This window comes from Strix aluco, chromosome 2 (assembly GCF_031877795.1).
Source record: "Strix aluco isolate bStrAlu1 chromosome 2, bStrAlu1.hap1, whole genome shotgun sequence".
Taxonomy (NCBI): Eukaryota; Metazoa; Chordata; class Aves; order Strigiformes; family Strigidae; genus Strix; species Strix aluco.
In genome coordinates this window covers 53,998,261-54,023,154 of record NC_133932.1, presented here as the reverse complement: position 1 = coordinate 54,023,154, position 24,894 = coordinate 53,998,261, and the positions used below count along the sequence as shown (strand labels likewise).

The following is a 24,894-nucleotide window of genomic DNA, read 5'->3' as shown; positions in this document are numbered from 1 at the left end:
TCTTCTATCTGCACCCTGTCTTTTAATGCTATGTGATTCTAGCTTTTACTGTATGATGTTGTTTTCTTTCTTTTAACGGCTAAGCAGTAAGAATGAAGGGTTGAAAACGGGCCTCATACACAACAGAAGCACTCTCGGTTGAAAAAAAACAGTGGTTGTTATTTCCTTTGCTTTTCCAAAACAAAACTTAAGAATGTGTGTGCCATCATCAGTCTTTTCAGCTTTTGCATTATTTGGGTTCAGTATTATACATAAAACATTCACCGGTACATTAGTGGAGAGCATTTCTTGCTGTCCTGATATTGTCTTCTCTGTTCTGCTCAGCCAATGCAACCAGCGAGCACCTGGTTTGCTTACACGCTCTGTCTTCACAGCTCTTATGTTCTTAAAAGCTCAGAGGGGAAGAGTGAGCCCAGCCTCTGAGGTGTTAATATTTGGTCTTGATCCTTTAAACTCTAAATAAGGGGCTTTGGATAAAACCTGTATTTTTCTAACAATAGCTTCTTTTTCCCCCCCCTCCAATTTTAGGCTTACTTTAACCTTATCCTGTCCCATGGACTTGAAGAATTTTCCTATGGATGTACAGACATGTACAATGCAGCTAGAGAGCTGTGAGTGTCCAATTGTTTTATCTCTTGAAGAACAAGATTTTGCCATAACATTCAGTGGTTAGATAGTATCTACATTGTTATATTTATGTGGTGAGACTCAATATTCCTATTTTGTAAGGGAAAATCATGGAGGAGCAGTGCTTTAACTGTCTGTCACTGTACTGTGCAGGTCCCCTGTCTCTGTGCTATTGCTGCTCTCTACCCTTTCCCCCTCATGGGGCACATCACCTCACCCGTCAGGGCTGCATCACTTCCAGGGATAACCACAGTGATGCTGTGCAGGACAAATTATTAAATCTCAGGAAAATAAGAGCAATTAGTACCCCGTGAGGGATTAGCTATGTCTGGTTGAGACGTGCTATGGTCTTTTGAAAAATGGAAGCAACATACCTGATGAAGCAGAGGTCCTATTAGTATGTTTATGCTGGTAAGCTAAACGGCCAAGGAGTGTACTTGGGTACCAGCACACACCTGTCTGTACCGAGTAGCTGTCAGCACACACCATGACACCGTTTTGACCTGTACCATGTAATAATCAGACAAAACCAGGAGTGGCTAAGATAATGGCATGTGCCAGCAATCATTCCCAATAGTCATTAGGTACCAGGCCACCATGGATTTTTTTGTGGGGATGGGAGAATGGGTGTAGCTGTATGGTATGCGCTGTGGGCTACCACCTGCCTTTGTGCCCAGAGAACAGCCACGGCTTATTTAATTTACCCATAAAGATGTAGCCATTGCGGTTGAAAAGATACTTCAGTGAGTTGAAGCCCCTCTTTTCCCACCACACCTCTCAGTGGTAGGTTCACAGGTTTACAAAAGCTGCCATTTCCTTTTCAGTAAGGGCTCAGCATTCTGCAGTCTAGAAATCCTTGTTTTGTTGGTGCATTCCATCTCCATCATCAAAGAATGATGAAAATAAAGCAAAATGCATGCTAGTACATAGACACAGAGAAATGTCATTTCAGTTGTAAGCGGTATCTTTGATGGGCCAGTAAAATTATTTTTTAGTGGCAAATCAGGGCAGTACTTCAGAGCACAATGATGTTATTTGTTGCTCTTAATAGAGCAATAGTGCAGTAATAGTAATGGGTAACTAACAGTGATAGTGCTGTTGTTAATCAGACAGTTGAAAAATATAACTGAGATAACATGTATTGCAATAAAAGACATGCTTCTCAGACATAATAATATCTGCTTTTGATGTTTTCCAGTCAGCTACCATCTAATAAACTCTGATTTCTTTATTGTAGTTGGCTATACCATGAACGATCTGATATTTGAGTGGCTAAGTGATGGACCTGTGCAGGTTGCAGAGGGTTTAACCTTGCCACAGTTTATTTTGAAAGAAGATAAAGAACTTGGCTATTGCACAAAACATTACAACACTGGTGAGCATTATTCTATTTTTTTCTGTTAATTGTTCTAACGGTATCTATTGTCAATTTGTAAAGGGAAAAGATGAGCAAAATGAAAAAAAAAGAAATTAAAATTTGATTCAACCACATGTATTTTTAAATCTGAAAAAAAATACTTTTATTTTTGTTTGAAAGATTTTATTTCAAAATTTCCTTTAATTTCATTAAAGATATTCTAATATACATATTCTAATAGTCTTTAAATTGTTAAGGAGTTTTAAATCTTAAAGAAATGATTAAGAAATCTAGTTGTTTTGATTTCCTTAAAATGAAACTTTTTTAACAAACTGAATCTTTTCTTAAATATTGATTCATCACTTTTAAAGAACTGATTTCTCTGAACTTCATTTATTTCTCCAGCATATCAAATTGCCAAATTTGAAAGAACAATGCTTTCGTTGCTGATCTGAATAGTGTACAGAAATTAGATGTTGTGAAATTAAATGTTTGTCTAGCACTCTAATGTTTTTTCTTGTATTCGCTATTTGGATGTTTCAAATGTTGTGTTTTCTATCTTTAGCTTTACAGAGCAGAGAGGACTCTGTTAAAATTTTGATTTAGCTGCTTGGAGTTTATTTAATAGGGACAGCATTTAGAGAACGGTTTGCTGGGTGCTTGGTGGGATTAGATATAATCCTTCTCATTTAAAATAGCTTTTTCATCTTTTCAGTGTAAGAGCCAATCTGGTTGCATCAAATGCATTTGTTTCACTCTGTGAAATAACACAACGTGAGAGGTTCTGCCTCTGCCAAAAATGAAGTCACATTCATTTCTTATGAAAAGAAAATTATTTTTTTTCAATTTTTATAAATGCAGCTTCTCATTTTGGGGCCCAAAGTGCCAAGGGAGGAAAACTTTGTGATTCCATAATTCAAGACCAGTGGAAAGGGGGACTGCTGTGACTTCTCTTCTTTTCTTACACTTAAAGGGGATAATTAAGGGTAAATTCCAATAGACAGATCTTGCCCATTTGTAATTTGGCTGATACAAAGTTTAGTCATTTCCCACCACATGACTCAAACTCTGAATAACTGAGTTCATCTGCTTTTCTAAGTACTGTCAGGTAACCACTTCACAGGCTCAAACACTGAAAGTAGGAGAGGAGAGAGAGCATGGTCAATAGCTTTCTTGTACACCCAGGAAGATGCCCCACAAAGGATAAAAATGCTAATGCATAGCTCCCATTACATGTAGTTAAACAAAATAAATGTGTAGTTACCAAAAGTTGAAAGTGTGTAGCCTGGCAAAGGGAGCTGAAAAGCAGTATTCAGGCAAAAGAAAACTTTGTCTACAGGCATCCACATTACTCTCTTCTCTGGAGTATGCTTCTTCAGGTTTGGTGTAAAATTAAAATGTGGATAAAAACTGTCTTATTTGGTCTTCTCCTACCTACACTGTCCATGTTGTGCCACAGGAATCTGGAGAGCATTCAAGAAATTGGGCTACTCTCATGCCATTGCTGCCATACGTGGCCACCCCACCCCTTTCAAGTCCCCTTCTGCATGGGCAGACTGGTCAGCATCAGTCACTATCCAGATCTCAGAATCTGCCTTCAGGTCCAGTCACTCATTCTAGAGCTTCTGTCCTGCCAAAAGATATTATTCAGTTCTTCTCCCTTCCTCTCTTTGTCAAACAGCCTCTGCATTGTCATTTGTGCCAACTCTCACACCCTGCGGTTCAGCTCTCTAGACTAGCAGAAAAATATGTGTACATTAAAAAAAGGAGCAGAAAAAATAATTTCCCCTGAAAAGATGAAAGACGAGCAGTGTATCTTGACCAATCAACACAAAAAGGGTCCTCTGAAACCATAGCATGACTCTTCAGGAATGACAGACTCTCTTGTACTCAGGTTAGTCGGCCTTGAGTGAGAGTCTTCACAGTACCTAAACCACAGTAATTTGCAGAGCAGCACAGAGTGATTGGATTAGTAGCTGATGAACTGTTGCAGGTCAGGACTCTGCATCCCCCACTGCATGACTAGCTCCGCTGTCAGGCAACAGTAAACTTCTGTCCTACCCCTGCGGAGCAGCTGTCTGTTGTTTGAAGAACTACTCACCTCCCACAAGAGATTTTTGTGGGTTTCCAGGAGTTAGACTTCTGGCAAAATTCAAAGTACGCTTTGAGTTGATTCTGCTGCAAGACATAATCCACAGACACAGGCAAATGTCATGACCAGAATGAGAAGGCGTGTGATCCTAGGACTATAAGACTAGTTTACAATTTGTATGTTTAAGTATGTTTGCTTAATCTCATGTCATTAAAAGAGCAAAATGCTGTCCCCTTTTAATACTAAACATTAGATTCGAGTAACACAAAATCTCATTAAATTTTGAGTAAAGAAACTTTATATTATATGTTCTGGAGGTGGAACAACCATGCTAATATTTGTTTTCTCAGTTAATGTGAAGAATTGGGTCTGCTTCAGTGGCCCCGTGCATCCCCCCAAGCTAGCGTGCAACAAATGGCTGGCTTGCATTTGTGTATCAGGACCTGCTTATAGTCTTACGTTAGGAAACAGGCCACGTATCTAACTTATGTTCAGAAAATAAGATAAAAATGTGCAAAAAGCATTTATGAAAGTAATTTCGTGTTCTAGGAAAGTTTACATGCATTGAAGTCAAGTTTCATTTGGAGCGTCAGATGGGATACTATTTAATCCAGATGTACATTCCTAGCCTGCTGATTGTCATTTTGTCCTGGGTTTCTTTCTGGATCAACATGGATGCAGCTCCAGCTAGAGTCGCACTGGGTATCACTACAGTTTTGACAATGACCACGCAAAGCTCGGGATCGAGAGCTTCCCTCCCAAAAGTAAGGAAATGATTTTGTACCACGGATTTGTTATTAACAAGAAAAATTTGTACTACTTTTTGAAACTTCTGAAAGATCTGTATAAATATGCAACAGATGAGGGTACATGAGAAAGGGGTAACAGTGTGATGTTCAACTGTTGCAATATCCTTGCATTTGAATTAAAGCAAGTTTCTGCTGATTTGCAGGATGGCTGGAGAGTTCAACAATATGGATTTTTAATGAGTTTCTACTATATTTGACACTTAGTTTCGAGCATTTAGAAGCCAGATTTCTGAAGTATTTAGGTATCTGACTGGATTTCTGAAAGCACTTTCATGAAAATTGGACATTCTATCCGACTGAGGACTTCATAAACTCTATCTGGTCTTCTCTGGACTGTTAGACTCTCAAAATATCTTGATGGTTCTAGATATGGCACTTAGTCCAATGGACATATAAATATACATAAAGATATATATATATATATAAAATACATATATATAACATGTATACACCTAGAAGGTTTCTCTGGATAATCTTTTCAGTGAGTAACTGGTTCATGGCAGAATTTGTCCATGTTCTCATTCAAGTGTCATCTGCAGACCTTTATCCTGTCTACGCATGAAAATAGCCTCTCACTCCAATTTTGTGGTTTTTTTAATCCAGGCCAGATGCTGTAGATGGGTTTACAGATTACAGACTGGATTCTTTGTTTAGTCAGGCTGACAGCTTTTTTCAGCATAGGCACAACCTGAATGCTTCTGCTGACAGCATTCCCAGAAGAATTTTGTGTGCATGCTCAGGTTTTGTACAATTTTCTGGAAGAGAGCTCAGAGGTAGGTCAGTTTACAATAGTCTAAGGAGTCACGAGATATACTCCCTGAAGAGCCCTCTTTACAATAGTACAGCATCACAGCGATTGGGATCACAGCAGCAATGAAAAGCACAAATTTTGAGTGTTTGCATAGATCACGATCCATTCCAAAAGCATGTTATATTTTGCTCTACTTTACCCTCAGTATCACATTTAGTCTCATTCCAAATACTGTAATTTGTTCAAGTGGAGCATATATAGGGCAACTTCAAAAACTGCGCAGATTGTGTTACTCCTCTGTTGGTAATGAGAAAGTATCACTTAAAAATCTGGTGTCTACAACAGTTGGTTCAGCTTCACTTGTTCATTTGGAGATATGTATAATTTTCCATGCAAACTGAAAGCCTTTCTCATATTAACTCAGAATTTCAAATGGATAATTTCTTAAACATTTGTTCAGACAATTCAGTCATTATTACCAAGTGAACACTCTGAAAAGAAAGTCAACAAAAAAGATAATCTTGGAAAGGAGCATACAAGCTCTGTAGATAGCAAGTATGGAGTCACTGAAGACTGTCTGGATGGTACAACATGACTCCATGTGGTATATTGCAAGTTTCTTCCAAATTAACTGGCTTGAGAATTAGAGATGGTACAATCACTGTAGTGGAGATTTCCACCCGCATTTCAACTGGGCAAACATACCCTGCCAAGAACCTCTGCAGCGTTAGCATGCCCAAAATGCTAACACTCTAGAAAGCCTTTTTGTCGTACACTTTTGATCCAGCTGAAATATTTCTCCCTTTTATATTTTGTATTGTTTGAGTAGAAAAGTGTTTGCTGGATAATTCTCTGGGTTTCTGCTGAGTGGAAGAAATGGGAAGATCCAGAATATGTTGACTGTAGCTATTTGATTATCGGAGAGGTTATTCTCCAGACTCAGGATTAAATACATTTATCTCAGCAGCTGTCAGAGAACAGTGATGCTCTGGCCCTAATGCATCTCCTCCTTTTCTGTTATGTTCTTTTGCCAGAAGATAGTCACTGAGGAAAAGTACCTCACCAGAGAGCCCAGCACACTTATTTCAGTCAGGCTACACCTGGTTGTTGCAATGTCACCGTGTAATTCAGTTGAGCTGTACTTTACAGCTTTTGTCTCTATATAAGTGAGTTAACCCTTGTGGGGGCTTTTGAAGGTGCACCAGTTGACTTAAAAATGTGTTTTTAAGTAAATACTAACATATCTACCAGCTGACTCCCACCTTCGATGACTCAGGTCCCTGAAGAAACATGGGACTGACCAAAACAAAAGTGCTTCAAAATAGGCTTTGTGTGCACATGTAGCTGTATAGCCATGTATCACCAGGCAGGTCTCATATCATCAGTATCTGATTCCATACAGAAAGAAACAAGCTTTTCTTCCTGTTGCTGTTGCAGGCACCTAGCTATTTTAAAACCTTATCTGTAACTTAATACCAAAATTGTATTTCATAATAAAATCTGAAATGCATTTAGAAATAAAAATATGAAAAAAATTGAATCAAATCACTGTTAAAGTTGAAGTCCCAAAATGGATGTTTAAAAGTAATGGTTTTTTAAGTCCTGTCTACATATTGCCAAGACACAGGAAGTTAGGCTGTCAATAAAACATCCATTTAAAAATTCCTCCAAGCATGAATATCTAACAGAATAAGACATGACAGGAGGGATATTTTTGCAAGAGTACTGAAAAAACACATGCAACTTTGCATTGTGAAAGCAGTCTAGATTTTAAGACAAAAGTTATATATTTTCCCCGTCCTTCTTTGTGTCCTGTTCTTATTAACACACATTTATACAACTTTAATTTACCCACTGTCTCATGCCAAGAGTTTCTTCTGATTCTGATTCACCAACTTTAAAGAGAATAATTTCTTTACCCAAAAAAGGCAAAAAAAGAATTGTGATAAGATTCCCGGTTAGGTTTTTTTCTCTGTTTCCAAGGTACTATCTAAATGATGAAAGTGTTACTGTTTAGAAGTAATTACCTACATATTGTTCTCAACCCTGGCATAAGATTACATGACAGAGTTCTATTTGCTTAAAACTGCTCTTTTCCATATTAATAACTAATCATTTTGATACACAGATTTCATAATGGTAGGTCACAGCAACACAACATTAGGCATTCAGTTATTGAAAATTAAACATAAGATTGAGACTGCTGAAAAGTAAAGAAAATTGAAGAAAAGGAAATGAAAGATTGAAATTAATTCCAGCTGAGGCTTATGTTTGCTGCACATAGGAGAAACATCAAGAAAGCCTCTTCCAATATAATTATATTTCTTTGATAATTTTTGTAGTATTTCTGTGGAATTATTATCTTTGGAGTATTTTGATATTCTGGATAAGAATATAGGGTCAAATTACAATATCAGCAACACAGTAATAAAGAAATCAATATGCATTTTTTTCCTTATTCTTCTACAACATTGATTTCTTTCTTACAAAAGTTAAGAATAAATCGTTGGAGAGTTTACATCCCAACAAAGCTATTGTTCCAGGAAGGGAGACCTGCAGTGCCTGTTTCAGAAAAGAGAAAGGGTCTCTTCTACAAATTTAGTGTAAGCTAGTCGATACCGTGTCCTGCTTCCTTCATGGACATGAAATAATGATTTTCTGTATAGGAAGTATCTGCAGATAAATTTTCACCATGGTGTCAATCTCTTTTATAGTGATGAAATTATTTCGTGTTTGTTACAGAAGACTACTCAGGGGTCCTGTAACCAGAGTTACCCTTACTGGCTCTGTTAGGGGGTGGTAAGGAACTCATCCAGAAAGTTGGTGTTGAATACCCTCCCTCCAGTTTTGCTAATCCATCACCAGGATGCCCAGGAATGGTGATCCAATATACCAGGGTCCCTATGATCAGTTCCCCGTCCCACACATTCCTGTATATAAGTCTTACCCACATCTGATACTATATGTCTAGTTTCCTTTGGTCATGTCATTTTTTTCCACGTAGAAACTTTGGCTAGGTAAATGTTTGTGCACCCAGCTACACCAGTAGCTCTTGCTGATCAGCCACCTGAGCAGAAATCCTGTTTGCCAGCTGGGTGATCAGCGTGACTGCACATTCACAATGAAACCCTCAGGAAACCCTGAGCTGTCTATGAGAGTCCTGTGCATGAGCCAGGGAGCTCCCTTGCACCTAGGATTTGCTGGACTTCATCTATGCAGAGAAACTCTGCGGCACACAAATCAGGAATCTGATGTAACCTACCATGCTTCCATGCAGTACTCAGCACACGCCTTCTGCAAATATCAGACCCACAGCACAAAATAGGCATTATGTATTCATCAGAATATGAGTAAGGAATGTCTGGAAATCATAAGGGACACAGAGACATAGAATATGCCTTTACATGTTTTATGGTCCTAGCTGTCTATAAGCTGGGGGAGTAAAAGGGAGGATTTCAAGTTACAACAGCACAGAATTATTGAGAAGTGTTAGAAAAGAGTTCTTCAGAGCATTGAATGACCATTCTCTTGCCATTCTATTTATTTTTAAACAGCTTCCCTTTTGTTGAATCAACAGAATCAAAAGTTTTAAAGCATTTTCAAAACAGGCATTTGAAAGAACTGCTGTGCTAGTAATTGGGTATTTTTCAGATTGCTTTATTCTTAAAACACTTATATAAACCAAACCTTGGCAACAACAGTCCAAGAAAACGAATTACTTTTAATGCCATAAAGCAAAACATTTGAGGATACTTTAAGTCAAGTAAGTGATAGCAACTATAATTTACACAGTTGCATAGCATTCATATTGTGTTAGTTTAATGCACAGTGCTTAATGAATGCTTGTTTCTTCTCCAGGGAGCAATCTGTGCAGAAAAAGAATCTCATTCAAAGCTCACTGAAACCTCTGGGAGTCTTTCCATTCACTTCATTTTGCTTTGGATCACTAAATGCATTACCAAATGCAATAAAATCATTATATTCTAATAGGTGCAGAGACTTGCAAAACCAAAGTCAATGAAGTCTATCCCCTTTGGAAGTAAATGACTGCTTTTATGTGTTGTCCACTGTCCCTAGCATATTTGGAGATGTTTCAAGATTCCTGGGCTTCTGGCAGACCAGTCTGAGAAAGTAACCTCTCCTTTTTTGAATGCCAAAAGTTATCAAGTAAAGAAGCTCTAAGAATACAGCACATTTTTTATTTTGAATTAAGGTTAAAAAGATTTCATAATAAATTTTTTCTTTTTTAAAAAAGGAAGAAATAAGGAGAAAAAACAATAAAGAAAAAGGAAAAGATGCTGTTACCAGAGATGATGATATTCTGTGTTTATTTGTTTTCATAGGAATTAGAGCACCTAAGGTGATAGCCTACTCTTTCATAGAGTAAATGCAAAACACAGAGATGATACGTGTTGGTGCAGCATTATGGTAAAAAAGCAATAATGAAGTAACTTGGAATGGAAGCAATTTTTTGACAAATTACTTTTACTCTAGTCTCAAGATCTGAAGAGGAAATATAGGAGTAAGTCAGCAATCATGAGATATGTTAATTGACACTTGGCTTATATGGGTGTCTGAGCATTTCACACACTGCTTAAATAATTAAGCCAACCCTATTTTATTAGATATTTACAAATTTCTGTTGGAGACCTGATGGTCCTAAACCATTACCCTGATATTTAATATGCCTGCCCTATGTCAAGTATTTATGTATTCTGATAAGGGAACTGCAAACAAACTCCAACTTTAAAAAAATTCATTCTGGGGCTTTGAGTGGATTTAAAAAGAAACATCCCGGTGGTTGTCAGTTTTCTTGACCATAATAAAAGTGTGCATGCTGTCCAAACTCTTGGGAAGTCAGGCTGTGCTGTCAGGTAAACCTGAGGATCTACTCTTCAACCATGTGCCTACACAGAAATGTTTTAACACTTGTTTTGTTCATTTCCAATGTTCTTATATAACTTTATTGTCCCTCCCCATTACAGTTTTAACATATAACATATATTCCTTCTTTTACTTATATTAAGAGATCATGAAAACTGCTTCAAGTATTTTTTTTTTAAGCTTGGCAAAGCTACGTACAACTAAATCTCGTATTCAGACAATGTTTTTAATATCAATTGCTATACTCCATACAGTATTTGAATCTGGACACAGAGATCGGTTCTACACTACATAACAAAGGAAATCACATAGACTGAACCTATTTTTCAACAGTAAAGTTCCAGAATAAAACATGGGTCATAAGTAAGTGAGCATATGTTTTCTTGCTGCGACTTACTGAAGCAATTACTTGAGTACAAACTGTTTGTGACTAAATATAGAGTTCTGTGTGTAAAATAAGCAGTCCTACAAAATACTACAAAATAAATTTTTGTCAGGTTGTTTATAAACACCTGCTCATAACTTATAGTTCAAAAAGGTGTTTTCTGATTCTGTTCTATAGCTTTTTCATATTCCATTTCTTTATTCTTACTTCTTCAACCTTTATTTATGTTTTCTCATGAATGGTTTCAAGGCAATATGCTAATGTATTTGTGCTTGAGGGCAACTTTCTAGCCACTTCAAGTATCAATAGCACTGTGGCCAGCTTAATACCAGCTTGAAAATGCATTCTTGGCCCTGATGAAAAGAGTTTGTGGTGCCCAGAAACTTCTCTGCTGTTTGAGATGGTGTTGTAAAAGACACTTTCCCTTTTTGCAAATCTTGCGCCTTTGATAGGCATTTAGGAGAAATCTCACAATTGCTTGCCCTTGTTCTTGTGGGAGACTAACTTCCCAGACATCTGTTGGAAATACAACACAGCAGAGTGGGACCAGTCCCGGAGATTCCTGGAATGTGTGGGAGACAACTTCCTGACGCAGCTAGTGAGAGAACCAACCAGAGAAGGTGCCCTGCTGGATCTCCTCTTTGTGAACAGAGGACTGGTGGATGATGTGACAGGCGGAGGACGACTAGGGCACAGCGATCATGAAAAAATAGAGTTCTGTATTCTTAGAGAGGCCAGGAGAGGGCTAAGCAGAACTGACATCCTGGACTTCAAAAGGGATGACTTTGTCTTGTTTAGGCACCTGCTTGAAAGGATCCCTTGGGAGATAATCCTGAAGGGTATAGGGGTCCAGGAAGGCTGGGCACTCTTTAAGAAGGAAGTGTTAATGGCTCAGGAGCAGGCGGTCCCCAGGTGCTGTAAGAGAAGCCGGCGACAGAGAAGACCACCCTGGCTGAGCAGGGAGCTTTGGCTGGAACTCAGGGAGAAAAGGAAAGTTTACAGCCTGTGGAAGAAGGGGCTAGCCACTCACAATGATTACAAAGAGGCTGTGAGGCTGTGCAGGGCAGAAATCAGGAGGTCTAAAGCCCAGCTGGAAATTAGCCTGGCTTCAGCAATCAAGAATAACAAGAAATGTTTCTATGTCAGTAGCAAAAGAAAGACCAGGGAGAGTATCCATCCCCTGCTAGATGCAGGAGGAAACATGGTAACAAGTGATGAGGAGAAGGCTGAGGTCCTTAATGCCTTCTTTGACTCAGTCTCTAATATCAAGACTAGTTGTACTGAGGGAATCCAGCCTTCTCAGCCAGAGGACAGAGACTGGGAGAACGACCCCCCCACAATCCGGGAGACAGACAGTGACCTGCTGCATCACATAGACACACACAAGTCTATGGGACCAGACGGGATACACCCGAGGGTGCTGAAGGAGCTGGCTGAGGTGCTCGCCAAGCCGCTTTCCATCATTTACCAGCAGTCCTGGCTGACTGGGGAGGTCCCGACAGATTGGAAATTGGCCAAGGAGACGCCTATCTATAAGAAGGGTTGGAAGGATGATTCGGGAAATTACAGGCCTGTCAGCTTGATGTCGGTGCCCGGGAAGCTGATGGAGCAGCTCATCCTGAGTACCGTCACAGAACACATGCGGGACAACCAGATGATCAGGCCCAGTCAGCATGGGTTTATGAAAGGCAAGTCCTGCTTGACAAACCTGATCTCCTTCTACAACAGCGCGACCTGCTTATTGGATGAGGGAAAGGCTGTGGATGTAGTTTACCTTGACTTCAGTAAGGCCTTTGACACCGTTTCTCACAGCATTCTCCTGGCAAAACTGGCTGCTTGAGGCTTGGATGATTGCACACTTTGCTGGGTAAAAAACTGGCTGGATGGCCGGGCCCAAAGAGTTGTGGTGAATGGAGTTAAATCCCGTTGGCGGCCAGTCACGAGTGGTGTCCCCCAGGGCTCGGTTTTGGGGCCACTCCTGTTTAACATCTTTATTGATGATCTAGATGAGGGGATCGAGTGCACCCTCAGTAAGTTTGCAGATGACACCAAGTTGAGTGGGAGTGTTCATTGGCTCAAGGGTAGGGAGGCTCTGCAGAGAGATCTGGACAGGCTGGAGCGATGGGCTGAGGCCAACTGTAGGAGTTTCAATAAGGCCAAATGCCGGGTGCTACACTTGGGCCACAACAACCCCCAGCAGCGCTACAGGCTTGGGGAGGAGTGGCTGGAGAGCTGCCAGTCAGAGAGGGACCTGGGGGTGTTGATTGACAGCCAGCTGAACATGAGCCAGCAGTGTGCCCAGGTGGCCAAGAAGGCCAATGGCATCCTGGCTTGTATCAGAAATAGCGTGGACAGCAGGGACAGGGAAGTGATCTTACCCCTGTACTCAGCACTGGTGAGGCCGCACCTCTATTACTGTGTTCAGTTTTGGGCCCCTCACTACAAAAAGGACATTGAATTACTCGAGCGTGTCCAGAGAAGGGCAACGAAGCTGGTGAAGGGTCTGGAGCACATGTCGTACGAGGAGCGGCTGAGGGAACTGGGGTTGTTTAGTCTGGAGAAGAGGAGGCTGAGGGGAGACCTCATTGCCCTCTACAACTACCTGAAAGGAGGTTGCAGAGAGCTGGGGATGAGTCTCTTGAACCAAGTAATAAGTGATAGGACAAGAGGTAATGGCCTCAAGTTGCGCCAGGGAAGGTTTAGACTAGATATTAGGAAGTATTTCTTTACGGAACGGGTTGTTAGGTGTTGGAATGAGCTGCTCAGGGAGGTGGTGGAGTCCCCATCCCTGGAGGTGTTCAAGAGGTGGGTTGACATAGCACCTAGGGATATGGTGTAGATGGGAACTGGCAGTGCTAGGTTAACGGTTGGACTAGATGATCTTCAAGGTCCTTTCCAACATAGCTGTTTCTGTGATTCTGTGAGATCTAGGTAGATAATTACACAGGTAACCTATGCAGTTACAACTTCAGTGAGAGCAGTATCTCGATTAAAGTGATGTTGGGCAGATTTTGACACAATTATATATGCTGTGATCATGCATCCATTATAGGAAGAATTTTTTTTCTTCCATTCCACCACCATTTCCAGCTCTGTAAAACCAAAGGTTTGGGTCTGCTGAATGAGTAAGAAGACAAAAACCATCAGGATCCATGCTTCTTGTGAGAAGAGTAGGAGGAAGAAGGATGTAGATATTAAACAGAGCACCTAAACCTGTTACTAGAAGTTGCCACATTATTCTGTTAGTTTGGCCACAGACATGTGGTGTCCCAATATATCTTTGGTTATGTATGGATTCTAGTGAAATTCTTGCTGCTCTTCATTCTGTGCAAAGCTGACTGACAAGATACTGACTGGTATGTTGTCTGATAAAGATTAATACTGATGAAGACTAATATATTAGGATCTATAGCAGATTCTACTCTATGAAAGTAAAAAATAAAAGACTGAGTAAATAAGTCACTTTTTTCACTGTACCAATCTAAACTTTAAAATTTGCTTTTCTGTATAATGAAGACACTGGTGTTTACTGTACTACAAAAACAGTAGTTGCTGCCATGCGTGACAGCTAAAAATATGCAGTAAGATGTGTCTGAATACCTCTGGGATGTAGTCTGAGTACTCCTGGCACTTCCTCAGCAGGTTTTATAATGCAGTCATCTGGGAGGGCTGGCATTCAGCAGAGCCTATTTCAAGCATCAGAGAAAAGTTGAAGTTATTGCACACACCAGTCTGCCGGTTGTTTCATAACTCTGGCACCGTACTGGGGCTCACTGGCTTTGTTGTTGCACCCTTCAGGACCTTCTGGCGGCTTTTAGGGGCTCTCTAAGGAATGCTCCATGCTGCTTTTTCACACACATAAGCACTACAAACCCACGCTGAAGCAACAGCGTAGGCTGTTGTGGCTCATTCATTTCAAATAATTGCAAGCCTTGACTTTATTAAATCATCAAGGAGTATTACTTATGAATATCCTCTGTTAATATTTCATTTGAAATAACGTTTATGGGACCCCTGGAGTCTGGGAAAAACACTTGCATTTGCAATGTACCTTAAGGCTGCCACCTCCCAGCCTGAAGAGTGCAAGCTGCACGTGGCTGTGAAGGCGACTGGGCCACTGAATTCTTACTCCCCCAAAGTTGTCTTTGAGTTACAGTGCAACTGTTTGAATTCTGTTGCTTGATTGACAGGTCTTTTTCACCTTAAGGAAACATTTCTGTGGGAAAAAAAATTGTTTGTTGATATTGATGTTTAGAGGTATTAACCGCTTCCTCTCCTCTCCCTCTCCCCACAAAGAAAACAGAGGCAATTTACTTTTTTTCATGGATGCATCAAACAAACTTCTGCAGGAGCAGGAGCTAAATGACTCAGTGCCTTGTTTTTACATATAATATCTGTGTTATGACATGACTATGACTTTAATTTGCTAGTAGTGGGGGAAACTATTCTTTGTTGTAGTAAAATCAGCTTTGGAAATGAAACAATTCTAAACTAGGCATTGGCAAGAAAACAATATAATTTGTTTTTAAAGCTTGGAAATGTAGTCATGCACTCTAGAACACATAATTATTCACAGATCCTAGGGGTAAAGTTTAAAACCCTGATGAAGCAGTCTCTTTTCCTCCTTATTTCTTCTTCCTAGAAGCTTGGAGTTAATTGAGATATCTTGTCTCTAAGAGAAGGGAGCACAAGAGCAAAGAACTTTCATCTGCAGTAGCTTCTATCTGGTGTTAGGCCTCTCTGTTTGTGAGAAATAGACATAGTGTGCTGTCTTTCCTTATTTTACCAAAGGTTAAGGCTCTGGAGAATTGAGTCCAAACTCTCAGTACATCTGGAGAAAAATATAAGTGATTAAATCACAGCAGAAAATGTAAGTTACAAAAAAAACCCCCACATAACAAATGTTCCTCAGTACATGTATTCATAGAAAGGGCAGTATGGTTATAAGTAATTATCAATAATGACAGTATTTTAACGAGGAACATATCAATATCTGTCATATATGGGATAAACTATTGCAATTAAAAGATGGTCTACTGAGAAACTAAAAATTAAAGTATTTCATTGATATAAATGATTGCACTTTTCATCTCTTTTCTGCAGAAGGGCATTTTCCTTTGTGTGCGTAATGGCAATAAAAACATTTTATTGATGGATTTGTACTAAAATATGATGAGCAGCACTACTTTTGAAGTTCATCTGTGGTCAGGAGGCATTGATGCCCATCACTTATAGGGCATGATCAACTTAAAAACATCTCTTAATTTTCCAGGGAACCATGTAGATGGTCACAGACAGCCATGAGAGTACTACCTTCCTGGACTGCACCACTCTATGCTTGAGTGTGCTCTGCTCACCAAAAACTGACTTAAAAACAGTTGAAATTTGCATGGAACTGAGAAAGGAAAAATAAAAAGTTAAGGAAGTGAAGCAGTCCAAATGTCAGGATTATAATAAAAACTCTTAGAGTTAGACTGTGTTCTGTTATTTTTTCTTATTCAAAAACAATCAAACTACTCGCTCGCTTTTTTAAGGAAGCCGTAGTTGTCTGACAGGATCTATTTTATGAGTTTGTTGGCTGCATTTTGCTGTCTCCTGAACCTTCTAGCAGAAATAGAATCTGCTCAGAATGAAAACAAAATCCTGTCACTAGAAACAACGTGAATTAAAGCGTTCAGATGCTCAGGCTTTACTGCTGCTGTTACTTCTTACCAGTGCTCCCCAAAGTCAAGGATGAAAGGGTGATGCCACAAAGGTAACAACGCAGAACAACTCAGTTATGCATATATCTATCCCTGGATGTGAAAAAAACCACAACCTTGTTTTTATGTGTGTCAAAATGGCTAAAATACTACTCTAGGAAGCAATGTGGTCTTTTTTAATGTCTTGTTAACTCTATCTGTCCCATCTAGTGAGTGGAAAGAATAAGACAGAATTATTCTCTTAATTGGTTAATTATTCTCTCTGAAGTTGGTTCATTTGTCATTCTTTAGTGATAGTGTAGCATTGATTTTAACTGGGAAGTGTTGTCTTTTTGGTAAATAAGAAATGAGAATTTTATTTTTTTTAAACAATTTTCCAATGCCCTCTTTGGGAATAAACATGCTGGAACTGTTATGTGCCACCCACACAGCTGTGTATAGAGGTGACTTCTTATCTTTTTCTACACTGACTGGAACAAGAGGCAGATGTTTTGCAACAAGTTGAAAAAGTGTGTACTACACATGCTTCCAGGCAAGACTTGTACCTTGGCAAATGATTTAATAGTGAATTGTTTAAAGGTAAAACTGTCTTGGCGAGTGCAGCTGTAAGAGTTGATTAACTTCTTATATTAATGAGGTTTCAGTAAAAGCTTTTCCCAAATTGAAAGGCATAACTAATTAAAAGACTGTGGATTGACTGAATATGGCAACTGCACTTCATGACAAGTTCATCCGGCCAGTTCCATTCATGATTTCCACGATTAGGCTGACTTCCTCCAGATGTACTTCCCTCTTAGTGAAGGAAAGGCAGCCTCAATAGCAGCTGTTGAATGCAGCAGGGTTCAAAAGCATCTTACCCAGCTCCTCTGTCTGCCATTTGTGAAACAGAGTTTTGAAGTAAATCCTTGCCAGTGCTAGCTGTTGTGCTCATTATAATTTTTTTTTTGTAATTCATACTCTTTTGAGATGCTCTTCTGAAAGACAACTGAAAATCACCCTGAAGAGAGAATGAAAATTAATTTTCAGCTATAATATTTTCAGCTAAAAATAAATTCTGCTATTTTCAGCTAAAATAAAATGAATTCTTTTTCCTAACTCCTCTGTCTGTGTAGTACATATTGTATTAGATCTGTGCTCCAGCAGTGATATACATTTTAGATGGAGTCAGGCATTTTCTCTGAGGGACTTCTTTTTGTAAAAAAATGTCCTTTTGTTGAAGCTATGCAAAGAGTACTTTAGAATAATGTTCTCATTTATTTGTAAAATTTCCCAAACCATTGCTGTTGACTTCTAACCACCACTGTCTAATTACTCCAAGACACCTTTTTTATTTTTGAAACTGACTTGTTACTTGGAAATCAAAAGTTAATCAATCTAAATATATCTGACAAAGTTTGATGTGAAAATGGAAATGATGAAAATGGTTCAATTGACGTGATTTTAAAAAATCAAATTTGTGATTTGTGACTTTTTTTACATTTTCTTTTTTATTCTAATTTAGAAGACATTTCTGATATGTCAAAAATCCCAGTGAAGGGAAAAACCACATCCCATCCAGATCTAACATTTACTGAGATACTGGTAGGCACTTTTCAATTTAAATAATATGGAGTTCAGAGAAAAATTGCTCTAATTAAAACCTTACTACAGCCACAAGATCAAGCTTTGGCACTGAGACACTGTGAGAAGAAGAGAGTAAAATCAAACTGCCTCACAGTGAGCTCCAGCCATGTTTCTTGTAGCCAGCATATGAAGCTTCAAGTTATTGGAGCACAGATTAATCAGTTGTTTATATTCTGATGTGGCTTAGTGACTTCTAGAAATCATAGATTTTTCTTTTTTCCAAGTCCAGAAAGGAGAACATGGCTTTCCAGGATAACACCGTGTTTTGCATTCAACGCTGTTACAGCTGTGTTCTATAAATACTCTGTATCTGGCCTAAGAACGTCTTAAAAGTGTGCAGTCTTGCTTTGAAAATGAAGTTTGAATGTTTATTTCAATAACTACCCATGTACACTCTTAAAGGGAAATGGTTTTTAGAGACTGGGCAATTTCTGGCTTTACCCTCCAGCTGGGGTTCCTTGCTATGCATTTCTCATTTGGTCTACAAATGCTTTCCAGACCCAGTATCTTTTCTCATTCAAGAAATCCTATGATGAAATCGAGCAACCTTTTGATCTCTCTTTGGTAAACTAAACAGATTGGGCTTCTTCTGTCTCTCACTCATATAATGTCTTCTTCAGCCTTCAATTTTGTATCTTCCTCACTGTGCCAATATAATTTTTAAAAATATAGCAACCACAGCTACGCTATCGTAGAAACTCTTAATATATCTTTCTTCCTCCTTCTCCTCCTCCTCTGTTCTGTTTATAGACTCAGTAGTCATATTCACCTTTTTCCCACAGCTTTGCATAGCTGATGCTCCATTGTCAGTCCCTTTTCAACACCACTCGCAGTGAGTGGTACAGCCACCCTGCCTACGGATGTGGCCCCCACCTTGACTCCAGTAACATGGCCTGGTACTGGGTTCTTTTCATAAGCATTAGGTTTGGACGTGCCCTGTAATCCTAATTATACTGTTACTGTCACTGTTTATAATTCTATCACTCTTTGTTTCTTCTGATATTCTACATTTTTCCAGGACATTTTGTTTCTATTAAATGGTGCTCACTTTCCCCTGGATTTTCCTGTTTGTTAAGTATTTCATTTTTAGCTTTTTTTCAATAGTAGGGCCTATTTCTACTTCTCCTGTAATGCCATGAAGAGTATTTAAACCCCAAATTTAGCCATCTTGATGGTTGTAGAATTACAGTTATTAAAATCTTTAACTCTTGCATGGTTGTAACATACTTAATGTTAGTAAATAAAAAAACATTTGTGACAGTCTGTGCTTATGCCAGGTAAGCTAGGACAAGTTATTGCCTTCTGAAGACCCAGCTGATTGTAAATGGTTAATTCTAAGTGGGAGGAAACTTACAGAGAAAGATACAGCTGAAGAAATACCAGAGTGTAAATAAGGACAAAAAGGAGAACTCTGAAAGTTTTCATGACTGTTCTTGCCATTTGTGGAATAAGAAGGTATGCTGAGAACTAAATTGAAATCAAAATGGAAATATTAAATTGAATAGTAACTTACAAGGAGTATCGGACAGTGTTGTGAAAAATGGTAGTTTATGCCATTTAGCCAGTTAAATAATGATAGAGTCCAGGGCAGCTGGGAGAGGCGTGATTGCGTAAGAGCCTCCCAGGACCCCAGCCAGAAAAGCAACTGAGGGTTTGGGTATATGGGTGAGGTGAAGTAAGAATTTGTAAGTCAAGTCTTTGTAGCATCAGATGGGAACAATGTGGACTAAGATAGAACACACAATAGAGAATTTTGAGTTTCATTAATTATGAGACAAAGAGTTCCAATCACAAGATTAACCTGAGAGGAGAAAAAGCTCTTCATAAACAAAGCTGGGTAGGCAATAATTTTTAGTATCAATAAAAGTTAATAAAGACAATGTTAAAAATAGTAAAAAATTTAAAATGTAGACATCCTTTTGGATTTGAAGAACTGTAATAATGTAAAGAGTTACTTTTCTGTCCATTCAAGATAAAAAACGCACAGGAAAAAGTAAAAAAAAAGCTTAATATATGGGGGCAGGGTGAAGAGAGAGGGGGAAATAAATAACAAGGCCCGTAATACTTATTGCTTAAAATCAACTAGTGATGTACATGCACTGAAAATATTCATATGTAGCTGTATGTGAAGATTATGAATCAAGGATTATTTTTCAGCTGTAGTTTGTGATAACAGATTGAGGAAAGAGTAAAATAGCCCATAATGGAACGAAATTGTGTCCCATTTGCATTTGCATTTCTAAAGTTTTCCGGAGAAAGCCAAAGCAATTCTTTCCACTCACTTAGACTAATGATGGCTACTTTATTATATGCATCTGTATTTCACAATGAATTTTAAATCAGAAAGTAAATATTGAACCTGTAAACCTGCAGTGAGATCCAATTGTCAAAACCGAGTTGGCTGAAAGTGGTTTTAAGGCTGCCTTTCTAATAACAGAGAGAAGGAGGCACCTTCACTGCCAAATTCTCAGCCAGGTATGCAAGTTAGGTCAGATGAACTGCTTGTTCCAACAAGGGAAGCTAGGGTGACCAGTCTGAAAGTCACATGTCTGAAGTGGTATGAGGTAAATCCAATCCCAAACACACAATGTGAAAAGAGTAAAATGTGCATCATAATAAGAAATATTCAAAACATTAAGCTCTACTTTTTTTTTTTTTTTTTTTTTTTTTTCCCCAGACATGTGGCCATGTAAGAATCTTCTTATCTACATCTACTATTTGTGTGTGATTAAGGTCAAACCTGTTGTATTTAGGAAAATAAATTATTTTCTTCCTCCTCATTCTTTTTTTGCATGCAGTGCCGACACAGATTACAGCGAATGAATTGTGGATGAGGTGGTATCCAGACCCTTGTTTCATTACAGTGTGTTACACATCTGTCAATCTTTAAGAGAAATAGGTTACAAGAGGTGACTCTAAGGCCCTGCATAGACCCAGTGGGGCTGCCCACAGGGCATAACTCGGTCTCCAGTGCCAGTTTTACAGGCAAAGAACTGTACAATCATAAGGACTCAGTTTGACTCTTGGAGCTGTAAATTAGAAAAGAAAATTGAATACTTATTTACAAAATAGAAATAATTGAAGCTGTAGATATGTAACTTCACAGTGGATTAAAGAAATCAATTCCCAGCATAAACTGGCACATTGTTTTGTGCATTCTAGGAGGAAATCAGAGAAAAGGACTTATATTAATTAGTCATTTCTTCAAAGCAAGCATTTCTAGATAAAAATGAGTTAAGCATTTCAAGAATAGATAGTCTTATCAAACCTTCCTGTGTATAAAATGGTCACATTGCATACTGACTGGAGCCAATATTGGTTTTCTTACATCATTTTGAGTGATACACAAGTGGCATTTTTCCATTTATGTATAGGTCTGCCATGCATAGAGCATTTATATAATGCTGCTTACTCTACAAGAGCTTTGGGTTACATTTATTCCCATAGTGGATTTTCAGGCCTCTGTGGATGTCACTGAGATTCTGCATGTTTGAAGGAAGGAGTGGCAAATGCAAGTCACATGTCAGTCTCCAACTCAGGATGTATCTCTCCCTGTGTGCAGAGAGTAATGTTTGAGTCTAGTATATAATGTCAGAGCTTCTTATTCACTGGGGTCATATTTTATTTGCTATTTTTTTGTGTAAATACATCTAGAGTTCAGTGCATGAACAAGGTTACAAGTGTGTCTCGGAATCTAACATAAAGTATTTAATTAGGCCCTTTGCTTCAGTGTGCCCAACAGGCTACGTGGGGAGATTCTAAAACCTTACAGAAAATAAAAAGCTGAGCTTTCCTGGATAAATTCTGCAGTATTATCAGCTCCGTGGATCTCTCATATGCATGGATCAAGCACAACTAAGATCTGCTTTTCAAGAAGGAGGCTAAATCTTCAGTTCCTTTAAACTGACACTTTAAACTGACACAAATTCTCTGACTAATTTACCAACTGGACACCTTGTTTGAGTACATTTATTTTTTTAATGGAAGAATTTTATTTTTTTTTAATTACGTCAACATTCTGTAGATAAGTATTGTCTTTTAATGAAAATTGAGGGATTTTTTCTTTAGATGATTCAAAACAAAAACACCCAAGAAAAGCTTGAAGTGTTTCCATTTGGATACACTATTGCAATTGCTTCAGGAAAGTTGTGTAACACTTGTGTCATAGTCCCCTTTCTTCTGTGTCCATCCCTGACATTTCAGATGCTTTATGGCCTTCTGTAATGCACTACCAGAGAATGTCTCACAGGACACATAGTCTGAGCTGAAACAAAAACACATAGAGATCCCAGGAGGACAAAGAGTTAAACCATATTCCAGCAAATATGTGGTAGCCCTTCCTTATTAAATGATTTCTGTGTTGTTCCAAATTTGAAAGCTGACACATGTATGTTGTTGTGTGTGCTCTTGCTAGTTCCAGTGTTCCATCAGAGGGAAGCTGCTGTTAATGTTTCAACACTGTTCACATAATTGCTTATCTGAGTTATCATCTCCCTGTGTTGTCTCGGTCAGTTCTACAATCTAGGATCCTAAAAGAACAGCAGGATTTGCTGATTAAGGAAATCAGTTCTGTGAAACCACAACCAGTTCCCAATATGCCCATCTTGTGAAAATATTTACTCTTCTTTTATTCTACTAGATAACCTTCAGTACAACAGTTTAGATATAAAACTAACAGTGGTCACATGACATCTTACTTTTCATATGCAAATATTTAAATTTTCAGATGTCATTGTTTATACATGAATTTGGTGATAAAAGCAGAATATTTTCTAATTTAGTCTCTCAAAAATGGATTGAAGTGCGAGAATTCTGTGACAAGATTAAATCAGAAGTGAAATTACATTTTATCTAACAAATAAGCACATGCTTTGCCAACTGCAGAAAGCATTCCCCTCCTCTGAGAATTTTATCAAGGATACTGTACATGTTCAACATTTCTGCTTACTTCTACATCACAAAAAGCCTTTAACTATTTCACCATTGCTACTAATGCCTGGCAGTAACAGGCAGATATAACATTAGATAAAAGCAATGCAACTGGGATTTGAGTGTTAGAATGGAATTGGAGGAAAGTAATTGTCTTGCATTCTTTTTGCCTTTAACTGTCATTTCTGATGCTATGAACTTGGACAAAAATCTGCAAATTGGTGTTTTCATACAAAACCAGACCTGCACTGAAAAAAAATGCACAAAGCAATCTCTCCTTGTACCACCCATGTCACTTGTAGAAATGAACTTGAAGTGAACATATTTATACAAATGCTTTCAAACAGCCACACATCCTTCCCCCTCCTACCTCTCTTCTCTCTCACACAAGCACAATCCATCCAGAGTTGCCAGGATACTGTGAGAAAGGTTGTTTTTGTAGAGCTCCCAGCTGTGACCAGGTACAGAAGTGTGATTGCATTGGAGAGGGCCTCTCTTCATGGGTTTTTCATGCCATGGGGTTTGGCAGGCTCAGGAGATGTGCATCAGAGACAAGGCATGGGAGGCATCTCCGTTAGTGCTCTTGGGGTGAGGCATATCCATACATGAGCACATGCTTCCTGAGATCTGCTCTTTCCAGTGTGCCTTTCACATTTGTCTCTGTTAAGCTTCACTGAGCTTGAGCTTACCTGGCGTTCACGGCTCTTGCAGGAGCAGCAAGAAGGTGCTGACATCATCTACTCTTTACCCTCCAGAGTACACGTGATGGTCTGGACTCATATCTGTGTGGGCAAGTGCCCAAGTTGTCTGTTGAAGAATATGGATTTTGACCATATTGGAGCATTTTTTTTATCACAATCTTGGTTTTTTATTTGAAAATAGTGATTTGTCAAATTCAGGAAAGTATCCTAGGGACAGGATGATGTTTTATGATCCCAAGATAACTAGCAGACTGAAGCACAAGACTGGAAAATTGAGATCTCTGAATCTGATTAAAGCCAGGTGTGATTTTAACTCTAAGTAGGTAACTCCACTGACTAAATATAAATGACTCAAACAGATGAGCTGAATTACACCCCAGAGACATCTGTTCTTCTCTGTTTATTGTAGAAATAACAGGTCAGATGTAGAGCCGTAAAGATGCTGCAGTTAGTTAGATGAAAAGTCCCCCTACCATCATACGTATCTTCTGCTAGTGCACTAACTACTGGTTTACTGGCTATTTTAGTTTATGAACTTGTCCCTCCACAGTGTCTTATGAATAATATAGACAGATCACCATTTTGTTTTAAATTAGTAGAATTAAAAAAAAAAAAAAATCAAACTCCAAGTATTTCCAAGACAGAATTTTTATTTTCAGACTGTTATACATGCATGGCTCACACTTCAGAAAATATGTTCTGGAAAGCAGTAAATCCCAATTTTAGAAGCTGTAGTGTGCAAGAAATTGTACAAGGACTACAGACAGATGCCATACAAAAGAGGCTAACTTGGTCTATGGCTGTGTCAGCTGTGAATGGGAATGGAAAGATGATTTTACCTCTTTGTGTAGCATTTTTATGACTAACACTTGGGTATTGCCTTTTTTATGTAAGCAGGCGAAATAGAACTCATACCTACTTTATAAAATTAAGAACTGTATTCTTTGTGTAATGGTTCTGGATATGGCTTTATTCTCATCTGTTTTTTGCTGAGATTACCAACCTCACCTTACATTCCCTTTTTTCACATTCTG

The 24,894-nt window shown here is 38.6% G+C and overlaps 1 protein-coding gene across 4 annotated transcripts in view; it reads left to right on the top strand.

Annotated features, from left to right (window-relative positions):
* GLRA2 (glycine receptor alpha 2) overlaps nucleotides 1-24,894 on the top strand; it is a 130,246-nt gene that overhangs the window by 42,702 nt on the left and 62,650 nt on the right. For all 4 annotated transcript variants that reach the window (XM_074814772.1, XM_074814769.1, XM_074814773.1 and 1 more), the window contains exons 5-7: nucleotides 529-611; nucleotides 1,865-2,002; nucleotides 4,626-4,840. In XM_074814772.1, coding sequence (XP_074670873.1) covers nucleotides 529-611; nucleotides 1,865-2,002; nucleotides 4,626-4,840 — 436 coding nt within the window. The remainder of the gene's footprint in view (nucleotides 1-528; nucleotides 612-1,864; nucleotides 2,003-4,625; nucleotides 4,841-24,894) is intronic.